This window comes from Ammodytes marinus, assembly GCF_949987685.1.
Source record: "Ammodytes marinus genome assembly, chromosome: 18".
In the NCBI taxonomy this organism is placed as follows: Eukaryota; Metazoa; Chordata; class Actinopteri; order Uranoscopiformes; family Ammodytidae; genus Ammodytes; species Ammodytes marinus.
In genome coordinates this window covers 19,768,110-19,781,400 of record NC_137222.1, presented here as the reverse complement: position 1 = coordinate 19,781,400, position 13,291 = coordinate 19,768,110, and the positions used below count along the sequence as shown (strand labels likewise).

Below are 13,291 nucleotides of genomic sequence, written 5' to 3'. Positions count from 1 at the left end.
AACATAATACCGACATTACTTTGACACTGAAGACACAGTCTGAGTAAAGTGACTTATGTTAGGACTGCAACATCCCATGTGTTCGATTTATTAATCACATTTTTCAAATGTTAATTTTTTTGGTGACAAATGTTATTCCAAGGAGATGATATTCAAAGTCACAAGAAACAAAAGATGGCAATAATGCAATGCCTAAAATAGCTAAACGATTCTGGCTTTATATTGCTTCTAGAGCTGAAATCATTGTTTTTGTCCATACACGCCATTAACAGAGCTGTCGCAATTCTACACATGTCATCTTGAATAGCAGGACACTGATTGTTGTTGTGTTTCAAGGAAAGGGCAGTCAAGAGGACGAAGCAGGGAGGGGACAGGCAGGCGGGAAAGAAATTCAAGGAGAGAGACGGATAAAAATAACTATTTGGGGAGAAAGCAGACAGCCAGCCAGACAGACAGACAGCGACATGTTCAGACATCATAGCCTGAGGAAGGGGGGGGGGTCCTACTTATATTGTGAAAAACAATCTGCATAGTAATTCAAACAGGATGTACAATGAGATGATGACTGTGTTGTCAAAATAAAAGTAGAGCCCCTCTCTCATCCTAACTATTCGTATGTGTTCCTTATTTTTTCTCCCTGATCTTCATTCAGATGTAAATGTCAGCGAGGCGGCTGCTCCGGGGGCGTGTCTGCCAATGAGAATTATTGTTGACAGCTTGGAAGCAGAAACAGAGCTGTGGACGGACAGACAGAGGACTGACTAAGCTGCTGTTGGCTGCTAAAACTGGCCCAAAATTGTCTAGACCTTCAGACTTCAAAAGCCGCTCCCTTGACATGTCTTTTTCAGGATGCATCTTGGAACACTTGTTGTTGTGCGGGACTGCGGCTACATTTGTTTTCAAAGTGAAAGTCATTCATGGTGTCCAGACCATAAAACCTCATGACTTTGTGAACCAATGACTTTTCCTCTGGCGCCACCATGAAGTTCACATTAGTCTTGTTTGGTGTGAAATGTCTCCACAACTGCTGGATGGATTGCCATGACATTTGGTGGTGGAATTAATATCCCCCTCATCAGGATGCGTTGTGATCTCTTTGGAGATCCACTTTGTCATTAGCGGCATCATCAGCTATGACTAAATGCCAGCAGCTAGCGGCACCTTGTTTTAGTGTTAATTAACTAATGCTAACAGGCTACAACACTAAACTCATGCGGTAAAAACAGTAAACAAAAGTTAACACCAGTATAACAGCGTGCTGACGTTAGCATTGACCTCAAAGCACCGCTATGTCTAAAAACAGCCTCCTACAAGTGCTAGTAGGACTGTACACTCTTTTCTAGTCTAGATTATTTCTAAATTATATATAAACATAATCTCACATTATCTTCATCAACAGCATAATGCTAATACTGAATATCTTAATTCTGTCTTTGTTCAAGTTTAGTTTAAACCTTCCCCTTTGACCTGCAAATCACCACATCAATGCTCACTTGAGACTGTCAAAATAACGGTTGAGCACACGTAGTTCCATTTCAATAAAAAGATCTTCATTTAAATCTTGACTTCAGAGGTGAACAGATCCAGTGGAGAAGGTTTTATCTGTGTGCACTGCAAATAAATGAGCTGTGAAAAGAAATCCTGTTTGGTGGCAACACTTAATTTGATTTCTGGCTGGTAAGGAGAAGCAGCACACCTTTCACAAATACCAGCTGACAGCCTGCTTTCTCATCTGGGTACACAACAAAACCCCAGCTCCATATTGAAGTCTTGAAATGTATCTCAGTTGACAGTTTCATTTCATAAATGGAGATGGGAGGAGATATGTGGGGCTTTCAAGGCTGTCCCTGACTACTGCTTTGGAATGGGATCATTGGCTGCTCACTGGTTATTCAGTCTTTATTGTGTTTGTATGGAAACGAGGACGTGTACATGACATGCAGAGGAGAAAAGTACACAGTGCTCTATTAAAATGTATCACGTTTTCATCTCCTTTGTTATTCTCTCTAGTCTTCCTGGACTGGTATAGTGTGTCCCTTCGGAACGAGGCCATCCACTTCTTCTGACCCTATTTATCCCTCTAAATGTCCTTGTAATAAGTTTGTCTCAGCCTAACCCTTCCTCTTGCCTTTGAATGTCTTTGTTCGCTCAGTAAGAACTGATCAGGTCAGAGCAACACCTGATGCCCGGACTCCTGATAACCGAGATGAGTTGTAAGAGGATGTTCTGTTTAGTCTTTCTCTGTAAAGACAATGTCCAAGGCTCCTTTTCCAAACCAGCTGCTTCTGATCAGCAGGATGACCAACAACCATGACCATCATTATTCAGAACATGTCAACTGTTATTCTCACCTTTATGAAAACTTAAGGTTGTGTTAAATGAAAAGTTTAAGAACTAATTGTTCAGTACTTGTGGTGGGGTCATTGCTTCCCTTTAAAAACAACCTTGAACCATCAATGTCAGTTCAAATGTTCTGACACACATTTTAACAAGCTTCAATGCCTATATCATCTTTTTTTATCATCTTCGTCTTTGAGGAGGCATTGCTCTTAAGTTAAGATTTGTCTTTTTTACAATACTGTATATTCTGCCACTAAAGGGTTCACGATCAACCATATATAAAGAGAGAGAGTTTCATGATGTCATGGATCATTAAAACAGCTTTAGCGAGAGAATACGCAGCGAAGGGCAAGGCGTAATCGCAGTTCATCAAGATGCAGCAAACAAACACAACAATACAATGCTATGAAGCTACTACTTCTTCTGTTTATTTTCTGGGCAGTTATGGAGTGACTTCCTCCCCCAGTGCTATCCGCTCCTCCATGTGTGTCACTATTCAATGGTTTGGCCAGCATTTTCAGGAAGTAGAGGGTAGAGTGAAACGGTGCATTACTTTATTAAAATGAATAATTTCTCTGATTTTGAAATTGATGGAAACATTTGTGATGTGTTTAGGACACACATCTCAAATATATATATAACATATGGCAATATATGGTTGTGACATTTTGTGAAGTTTAAAGGCAAAATCAATAAAAATTTCACCTTTAAAAATATTCAAGAGCATACAGCTGTTAGCTGTACCAGCAGGGGGCGGTAGGAGACACTGGATTCTCCAATCCATTAATTTACTGTATCACTAGATGATGGTTAACATGCCCTGTCTGTGCTGATGCTCTCTAGTCTGAGGGGCCTGAAAGGAGGGGAGGGAGAGGGAACCATGCGGGCATGAGGACCTATTAAACAGTGACTGAACAACAGGAGAGGGACCTAAAAATAACTCAAAACCCCCAACCATGCTTCAGCCCACGCCTGAGAGAGTGTAAGACACCAGACAGGCACCGCACTGTGTGGACACTCACAGGTGCCAAGTACACTCAGCTGATCTCCGTGGTATTTACATGGTCGTGGTACTGTCAGCCTTCAGAAAAAGAAAATATACTTAGCCGCATTTAGATAAGTTACACTTGGAATAAAGTCACATTATCACGCTGAGCGGCTGAGGCTAAACATTTAGCATGTTCCTCCAAAATCTCTTAACCATTAACTATGTAATGGCCCCTTCACACACCATCGGTATCAAAGATCTGCGTGCCTCTGCTTTGTATTGGAGACAAAAGGCTTGGGGCTGAACACTTTGTAAGTACACAAACTAGAAAAACAGCAATGTTATCAGAGGTTATATCACACCTGCATGCTCCATCCACTCAGATCACCCAGGGCCTCAGATAAAGCACGACCACACACATGAAAAAAAGAACCTGTTATGGGAACTGAGGGCTGCACCTGACACGGAGGAATGAGGTTAAGTGAGCCATGGAGGTTAATCCCACACTCACCTGGAATGAGAAACTGGAAAGGGAAACTGTGTTCGCCTGCCGCCAGAGTTCCTGTAAGAGAAAGAGGAGGATTTCTCAGTTAAATAGTAGACTGACTGAGAAGAGAAAGCAAATTGCTAATGACATGCACACACTGGTGGACAGTGACAAAGTAAATGAACTTGAGTACTGAACTTAAGTAAATGCTTTGAGTATTTTTTACTTTACTTGAGTATCTGCTATTTTTGGAAATGTATGACTTTCACTACACTACATTTCCAACACGAAAATCATACTTTTGAGGATAAGCATTGAAGTCAGCTGTTGATTTCTTTATTTTCGAGAATAAAATTGGGCACAAGCAACTTTGAATACTCATGTATTTTTTAAATCAGTATACTTCTGTACTGGGGTTGAGTTCTTTGTCCATCATAGCATGCACATATAATATGAGAAGTCTCAGAGTTTGTGTGTGTACGATTGTATTTATTCAGACTTCACATGTTCCTTTGTAAACATTAGATATCCACTTCACTTTTCCCAGCCAGATGGAGTTTCGGAGATAAACAGGATTAGCTGTTCAAAAAACGCAGCGCAGCCCAGATGTCTTTTGTAACGAGCGAAACTAGCAACCGAAAGCAATCGGTGAGCGGCACGGGAAGTGATAAACTATCAGCTGTGTAGCTGGCAAAGTTGGGAGGATTTCTCAGCAAGGCTAATCAATGATTTACAAGCGCAGTGAAACCGGCAGTGATCGACCCAAGACTGAGTGAGTGCATTCTTCTCCTCTGTTGCAACACCTACGGGTCAGCAACATGATGCCAAGTCTGCCATCAGATTAAAGCAGAAGCCAGTTACATTTGTATTCAACAACCATGCATAGCCTGTATGTGACGTCATGATTCATAAAACAAGAGAAATAAAAGTTAAATGATTTCCTTAAACAGCTGGTCACCGCAGTTGTTTGTCAAACAGTAATTCATAGTGAATTTGTTTTGGACAGTTCTCAGCGTTGGAATTTGGGGCTCTAGTGAGTATCTGGGGCAGCAGAATGGTGTATTGGGGATTGGCTGAAAATAAAGTGCCTTCTTATTGGCTTTTTAATTTTGGACAACATTTGAGCTTTGCAGACAGCTCTGTTGATACTTATTATTAGGAACTGTTTTTAAGACGAATATAGGCTAAGACCGACCTAATAATGTGCAAACGTTGCATTTGTCATGTTATCATACAACACAGGGTAGAATCGAGCACCCTTGCACTGCTCTGGAAACATGTGGCAATCTGTTGATCTCATAAGAGAGTGCTCTGAAAGTATGAAGAGGTGTTTTGGAAAAATAAAAAATAAACTATAGATTAGAATAAGCATGTTATGGAAGAAGCTCAGCACAGTTTTTGTTGCTTTTTACAGTGTCCAGATATGACACCAGCAGTTGCATCAGTTTCGACAGTACATCAGCTTTACTACTTTGAGTTTGGACTATTTCTTTCTTAGTTTAACAGGAAACTAGATACCTAGTCAATCCACCAGGCTTGGTAAACACCGAAAATCTAGTCCTCTGATATTGCACTTTTTGCAACACATATTTTAAAATGATCTATTATCCGGGACTGTGTCAATAAATATTGGAAATGATCAAAGAGCTTGGGAAATGTTCTAATCACAGGGCAACCAGAACACCATTCATTTAATTCTTCACACATTCTGGAGCTCTCTAATCAGTGGTTATCCACCTTAGCTTCTAGCTGCATTAATCCTATCCTATCCTAATGACCAAATGTTTTACATCTTGTTTACTTCACAAGCCCTGTTGTTATATTGATAAGAAGAGCAGTAAGGGCCACTCCATCTCTGTCACACTGGGAACACACGGAGCCAGCCGGGTTATTCATTCTCTAGATTAGCTGAGCTGACAGCCCAATTAAACCCTTCCTGACAGCAACGTGTCGCACCTCATGAGGGATGGGCACAACTTTTTTCCATTGGTCTCAGTTTCGTGAAGGGGAAAGCAGTCAGACTGTGTGTGTGTGTGTGTGTGTGTGTGTGTGTGTGTGTGTGTGTGTGTGTGTGTGTGTGTGTGTGCGTGCGTGTGTGTGTGTGCGCGCTCATCTGAATCCTGTTTGCTGCCAGAGGAAGCAGTCATGCTTTGAACCAGCGCACTGCAGGTGCAACAGCCACTTTGTATACAGCACAGAGGCCGGCTAACACAGGCAGTGACAGAAAAACCTTTTTAAAACACGGTGAAGCAAAACGATTGTAATCAGGGGTGGATTAGATTATTAATTATTTACAGCAAGCTATCAGAGATCCTTTACGTCGATACACATACAGACATACCACTGTCCACTCTCCTAACAGTTAATGACATCTGTAAATAATTACTAATTGCAAAAAAATTACTACAAACTTTATTTAGCAGCCTTACAGCATCAATTTGCCACAAGCCCTTACACCTTCCCAGGTTAAATGCCATCAGCATGACGTAATTACGCAAGTTCAGATATGGCTGCAACAACAGCAAAAAGATAAAGGACAAAAAGTGTGAAGGTTTTTGTTTAAACAGACAAATTAATCATGTTTAACTTTGTTAAAATTACAAAGACTTCAAATAGTAAATGTCGTGGTAGATAATTGATTTTCGAATATGTATAATACACCCAGAGATATTTCACTTTCTTTACAGAGGCTGAACCTAAATAAGTGATAGCACTGAGTGAAAGAAATAGGTGGAACAGCAGCCTGCCTGACCATTCATACATTTTTTCTTCTTTTTTTGCGTTGTTGTTTAAATATAATACAACATGATATATTGAAGACCGTGTACCTAATAGTGTTTCTGAAAGGCTTTTTTCAATTAGTAAACTGAGAGAAACGGTTTCAAAATCGAAGTCCTAGTGCAAACATATCCCGTCATGAATGAAAAATGCAAAATATAAAAACACAGCACATGCTACATGCAGGTCTAAATATAAACAGACACTTTCTAAGTCTAGTCAGCTACAGCTATGGGAGGGAAATCCCTGTTTCCTCAAGGTCATTAACCAAGAGCTGTGACATGATGAAGAGAGGACGCTGACATCACTGGCCTTCCAACCGTCAAGCATCTGTGGCATACCACATCACCAGTCAGCCAGAATGAGCGTCGCTTGCTTTGTGTCCGTGCATGTGTGTGTGTGTGTGTGTGTGTGTGTGTGGTCTTCTGTCACTCTTCCTGTGTGGCTCGGGGCAGAGAAGCCCATATTGGGAGTAGAATGGGATAGGAGAACTGGCAGAGATAAAGGGGGAGCACAGAGGGAGGGTATGTGATGAATTATGTATGTCCTTCTCCGTTTGGAGCGTGCTGTGTCTGGTGTTTCAACATGAATTATCTGAGTGCAGATGAAGATGTTTAATAAGTTTGACTCTTGCTTCAAAGATTCTCAAATCATTATTACTTTGCAAATGTTTTTTTTGTTTTGATCTGATGTATTTTTTTTTAAATATTCAATTTGATATTGGAAAATGTCTGTACAACAGAAATACTTGTAGACACTTGACAGGTGTGTCAGATCACAAGTGTTCAACAGTGTTGCTTATTTTGTTCAGGTTAATCTTCCACATTTATTGAGACTTAAACAAAAATAATACAAAAATTATACTTTATTAGAACTTTACTTTGAAAAACCTAGACAAGAAGATCAAATAAAATGTAAACAAGATAGCCAAGCCAATCTGAAAAGAATGACTTGTGCCAGCTTCCATTAGACATCATTCAATTCCATAGTGTAATAGGAAAAAGTGTTGAGGTAAGATACACAACACAACTGGTATTACTCATAGTACAATAGTAATTCCTATAAATAATAAAATATATGCTATGGTTCCCAAGTAGTTATATGGTGTGTAGACCTGTATCTAGGCACCACAGTATTATTCATGCAGTTCTAGATGTTACTGTGTGAGGCAGCAGGAGTGTTCATGTTAGTTCCTGTTTGTTGGCTCAGTTTGAGCGCTCTGTCTGCTTTGAAACTGTCTGTCTCTTTTTGAAATTGTATCACACAATAGTCCTGGTTTCACTCATCAACTGGGGCCAAATCATGTCAAACAATGCAATTATTTACGTCGTTGTAATAACACTATGTTTATTTTATCTTGGGTCATACTAAGAATGTAAGACGGAACAGAAAGGAGGAGATAACCTCAGGAGTTCTGCTTCAAAAGTTAATGTAGCATTCAACTTTAGTTCACACACGAGGCAAGTAACAACAACACGGTAACATAAAAGTACAAGCACTTTATCAGAGTCTAAAGAGTCACCTTCGTAGTGTTTTAACTAGCATAGATTAATTGACCTAATGACACCCATTAAGTACCACAGTGCTATTTTGCATTAACAACAGATTTCACGCATGCACGGCACATTTCACCTTCTGGCTGCGGGTGATATCTGCAAAGCATACAAAAGATTGGAAGATCACGCTCCCAACAAAAGGTCCGGTAAGCTCTTGTTTCCGCGGGTGGGCAGGGCCACAGTGAGACAGAGAATGATGGCACCCAGAAGGGCGAGGGACATAAACATGTCCTATGTGGAGCATGTGTCCAACCTTCTAATGAGTCAGACACTGCTGGACACTGATGACCATTTCTCACCTCAGGGAGGTAGCATACTGTAACCTCCCTGCCAGGGACCGCTACTATGACTGTTGAGGCTTGAGCTCCTCACTACAGGATTGCAAACCTGCTGCTATCAGCGTGACATTAAGCCTGTTGCTGCAGATTTCCCCATAAAGTGAATGATGTGAAAGGCAGGAGGTTTCAGTATCGTCATATAGTATTGTTCTCAAAGGGATGTGGAGGTTTTGACATCTGGAAGGGACAAAACCAGTTGTTCCATGTTCAGGATGTCAGCAGAGCATCTACACATTCACATGCACATGAAGGTGATGTGCTGTTCTGTTAAAGGATCATACCAGTGTTTTGTTCATCTTACACCAGTACAGGTGGAGTCAGCAATTCTGGAGAAACCTTGTTTACCCTTTGTTTACATACCTGTTTACAGAGCCTATTCTGTATTCTGTGTATTAACAGTGGATTTTTCTTTCAGCAAACGCACAGTACGGACAGGTAGCAGATCATGCTTTTGACAAAAATTTGTAATTACCTTTGTCAGCAACAGAGAGCGTGCTGTTGAAGTACTGTTCCTCCAGAGCCCATGAGTTGTCGTTGACTTTGTTGGAGATCCCACATGAGCCCTGACAGTTCACCTTGATGGCTGTGGAAAGAGGAGGGAAAAGAAGAGTCATTGTTCTGTCTGCAAACCAACGCTACTCTACATGTTTATGGGTATATTTAATGCATTACAAATAAAACTTTCAACATGGGCATTGTGAGGCTGCAACTAGTGGTTATTTTCACTCTTCATTACTCTGCAGATATTGTTCTTAATAAAATACTGTAGATACCAGTTTCCCAGAGTTTTTTTGTGTTATTTTTTCATGTTTGCATGTAAACCCCTTTCAGTATGTGTTGAACCCTGCTTTGTTGTCATCAATCATCAATCATAGTAATTTGATTTGAGAATAGAGGAAGCGGTGAAAAACCACCTGCACAATATACACTCATTAGCATGAGAATGATTCACAGAGAGCAAATGATGATGGGCCTCCGGTGCTGGCCGTGTGCATTCTGCTGTAGTGGTTAATAATCACAACAGGCTGTGAATGTTGTTACGGTCAACAGATGGAAGAGAGGAGAAGTATCATCTACGTCAGGGAGCTATTAATGTGATTTACTGGATGACTCAGATTTGACAGGTTTGGATCATAGCAAAGACTGTTTGTCACTAGCAGCCTCATGTTAGTGCTGGGTTTTACTGGGAGGATGATGCAGATAATGTGAGGTGACGCAATAGACACATCTGAGGTCATATTAAGATTACCGATATTGCCGAGGAATGCATGAATGAATGAAAAAAGCAAGATAGAGACTCATGAATCTAGTGTTTATGTGAGTTTTTTGGGGGGAAAAACTAAAAAAAGACCAATGTTTTCTCTGCTTCATCAATGCTCTTTCAGCCTTCCAACCAAGAGGAATGAGCGTGGCTTGGCGTGGTTTTCACACTTGATAGTCCACTTCTTGTTCGTTTTTCTTAGTGGTTTCTTTCACCAGTTGCGAGAATGATACATTGCTTTGTCTTTCAACATCATTTCCTCTTTTCTGATGAAGTGGTGAAAATTCAGCAGCATAAGCCACGTGAGAGCGTTCTTCTCACTCATTGGTCAGATGTGTCTGGAGCGGGAGCAATGACGTAGTTCCTGAACTGTTCCATAATTCAGAATGTCCATGCAGGGTAGACTACCGAAAGATACTACTGGAAGTAGATCTACCTCATCCCATAATGCAAAGCTCTGCTGACTGCAGGGGCTCATTACGCAGGAGGTAATTACACAGGGCTTCCTGCCATTAGGTGTGATCGAGTCCGATCACGTTCTCGCCACAAATGTTCTGCACCAGAGTTTGTTTGGAAGCGTACTGAGACCACCTCTTCAACAGGGTCTCGGTACGCTTGTTTGGTGCCCACCCGAGTACAATTGCCGTGTTCTCACCTGCCCATGAACCGCAGGAACGGTGGAAACGAACCAGTGTGTTTCAATCGAACCAAAAATGGAAGGTGTTAAAGCGCTAAGGTGAAGTAAATGAATTTGTCTGTTCTGCTGCCATTGGAGAAGGTTAACACAAGAGAACTCCCTTCGCTAAGCAACACATTATCCTGTGCAGCTGCTTACGGTACAGGATATGATGTGATTGTCTACTCACGCTTTATTCACAAATCAAGAAGATACCATAACATTATTTTCACTATCTGCAGAAAAGTTTCAAAAAGTTCACAAGGGTGCTGGATATGTCCTGCAACAGACATCAACAATACAGCAGGAAGGAACAACAGCAGTGCAGCTCTGCAGGGAGAACACATTCTCTCCTCCTCTCTCTATCCCTCTCGTCTCTCTGTTGATCTGTCTGTGAGGAAATGAAACGCCTCTGATAACACACACACACACACATACACAAACGCACACACACAACGCAAAATGTGACAGAAGCCAGAGGATTAAACAGAGAGATGGCCCAGCCTCAGTATTATCTCAGTATTAAAATAAGCAGATAGACAAACAGACGACAGAAAGACAGACACGTTTTGTTAGCCTTCTCACTTTAACACCTGAGATTCTTTAATTCATTATTTCCTTTCTCATAGTAAGAGATTATTTAGATTGTTTACCATTAAAAGATTAATCCAAACTTTTCAAATACATCAGTAACTCATATAATCATGTAGGGCTGCTCGATTAAGGCAAAAATGATAATCACGATTATTTTGATTGATATTGTAATCACGGTTATTAAAGACGATTATTCATTGTAGGGATGCACCAAAATGAAAATTCTTTCAACATTACATAAACAAAACTCCCAATTGTGCTCCTCAAACAGCCTACAACTAAAAAGCCACACAAAATAAATAATCAGTAAAACCTTCGAACCGGGGGCGGGTCGGAGCGCAGGTGGAGACAGAAGGGTGCGCTGCATTTACTACACATGACCCGGCGTGCCGCACAATAACCGTTTTATTACGATTATCTTGTTTTCATGATCGAGGGAAGCCAAAATTGTAACCGAAATCGAAATTCAATTAATCGCCCAGCCCTATAATCATGTTGCCCTAATCTAAACAGCTTGGGAATATCTTTTTCTTTACATTGTACATTTTTGTGAGCCCTTTTTCATTATTTTCTAACTAAATGGACTTAATTATTCAACGAATAAACCAAACCTAATCAACATTAATTGACTAGGAGTGTTTGACCACTCTGGTGGATTTGTGAGAAAAGCACTGAGGCACATCAGCAGTGATTGGAGCTAAATGCTTATGTCAGCATTCTAACAGATATTACGCCGGTGTAATTTATACCATGTTTCGTGAGTTTGGTAATTAGAGCTGAGGCTGATGGGCGTGGGGATGAGATGAGTTTAGCAGATTATTTGATCATATGCATTGGGCAAATTCAATTCAAATTTGACCCTGAAACGGCACTAAATGAAGAAGATCAAGCAGACTAATCCTGAGGGGAACATTTTAATGAATGTGCCAAATTTCATTGCAATCCAATAGCAAAAGAGACATTTCAGTCCGAGCCAAGGTGTTTGACAGAACAACCTTGCCATCTCTGGATCACACACCCTTCCATTGGATGAAAATCAGCAACTTACATCGTTATATAAAAGGTATTTCATATTTCGTATTTCAACTGCTAAGCCATAAAGCTGTCTTGGTCGAGATGTACAGCATTTGCAACAACGGTCTAGTACAACTCAATCCCATAATAGGGATAGCTACCTCATGAAGAGTGTAATAAAATATCCCGTAGTCATCATTATTTACTCAAAAAAGCATTCAGGAACGGTATGGACAGCAAACGAACCCAACAAAAACCACTAAAGACATGCTCTGATGTCAAAAATATCTTGCCACAGACTATTTTTGACCAATGAAAGGCTCCCATCCTGTGCTCCCTTCACAGAACACTCTCACTCTCAAAGTGACAGATGGCTGTGCTCTACACACCGGCAGGACTGCTGGCAGAAGAGGGGGAAGAGGGAGGGACCTCTGCTGCCGGCAAGAACAAAAAAACTCAATCTGCGGCTCACAAACCGACGGTGCCCTTCAGCCATGCAGACTAACGTCCATTTATCTGGTCATTATCTAAACTCTGGGATCTGCTCTTCTAGACATCTGCCTCATTCACGGTGGAGAATAATACCTTTAGACTCCACATTACACACACACTGGGAGCTGTTTGGAGTCATAACACTTGACAAAAGAAACAACAGAAGTGTGAAGTACACAAATATCAATCGTTACTGCGAAAAGATAATTGCTTAGGGCTACATGTTTTGGAAAATGGAGAGCTCAGCCAACAAAAGGTCAGTACAGGGGTAATCTGTTCATATCCCCATGCAGCAGCAGGAAGAGCGGCTGTAGCAGAACTGAATAGTGAATAGTTGTGTCATCAGAGACTTTGGCAGAGACAAAGTCCGTGTGTGTGCTGCTGACTTTCTGTGGGTTGGCCTCTAAACCGACTCATGAACCAGATGGACCAGGAGTTGTGATGATGTGTTGGATGAGACACACATCCAGACATAAAGATGAGGTCACAAAAGAACATGGCCTGTAGAAGTCCTGTTCTTAAACATAGAGTGTTGAGTCAGAATGCTACCAGGTTCTAGTCAAACCTCATGGAATGTGTGAATACAATACAACGTTTCTCTTTGTCCAGGGCAAAGAATAAGGGGAACAACTTACATAGTTGTACATCAATAGTTATAGTGAGGGTTAGGGTTCCAGATGACAGAAATATATCACATGAATTTGGTTTCTTGATTTAATTTCTCCTACTGCTTACAGTACTAAATATAGTTTGCAACGTTTGGAACT

The 13,291-nt window shown here is 40.9% G+C and overlaps 1 protein-coding gene across 1 annotated transcript in view; it reads right to left on the bottom strand.

The window, feature by feature from the left end:
- The window catches only part of arrdc1b (arrestin domain containing 1b), a 31,691-nt gene that overhangs the window by 6,342 nt on the left and 12,058 nt on the right, over nt 1–13,291 (bottom strand). Inside the window, exons 2-3 of the mRNA XM_080046354.1 lie at nt 8,960–9,070; nt 3,840–3,890 (exon numbers count right to left, since the gene is read on the bottom strand). Coding sequence (XP_079902480.1) covers nt 3,840–3,890; nt 8,960–9,070 — 162 coding nt within the window. The remainder of the gene's footprint in view (nt 1–3,839; nt 3,891–8,959; nt 9,071–13,291) is intronic.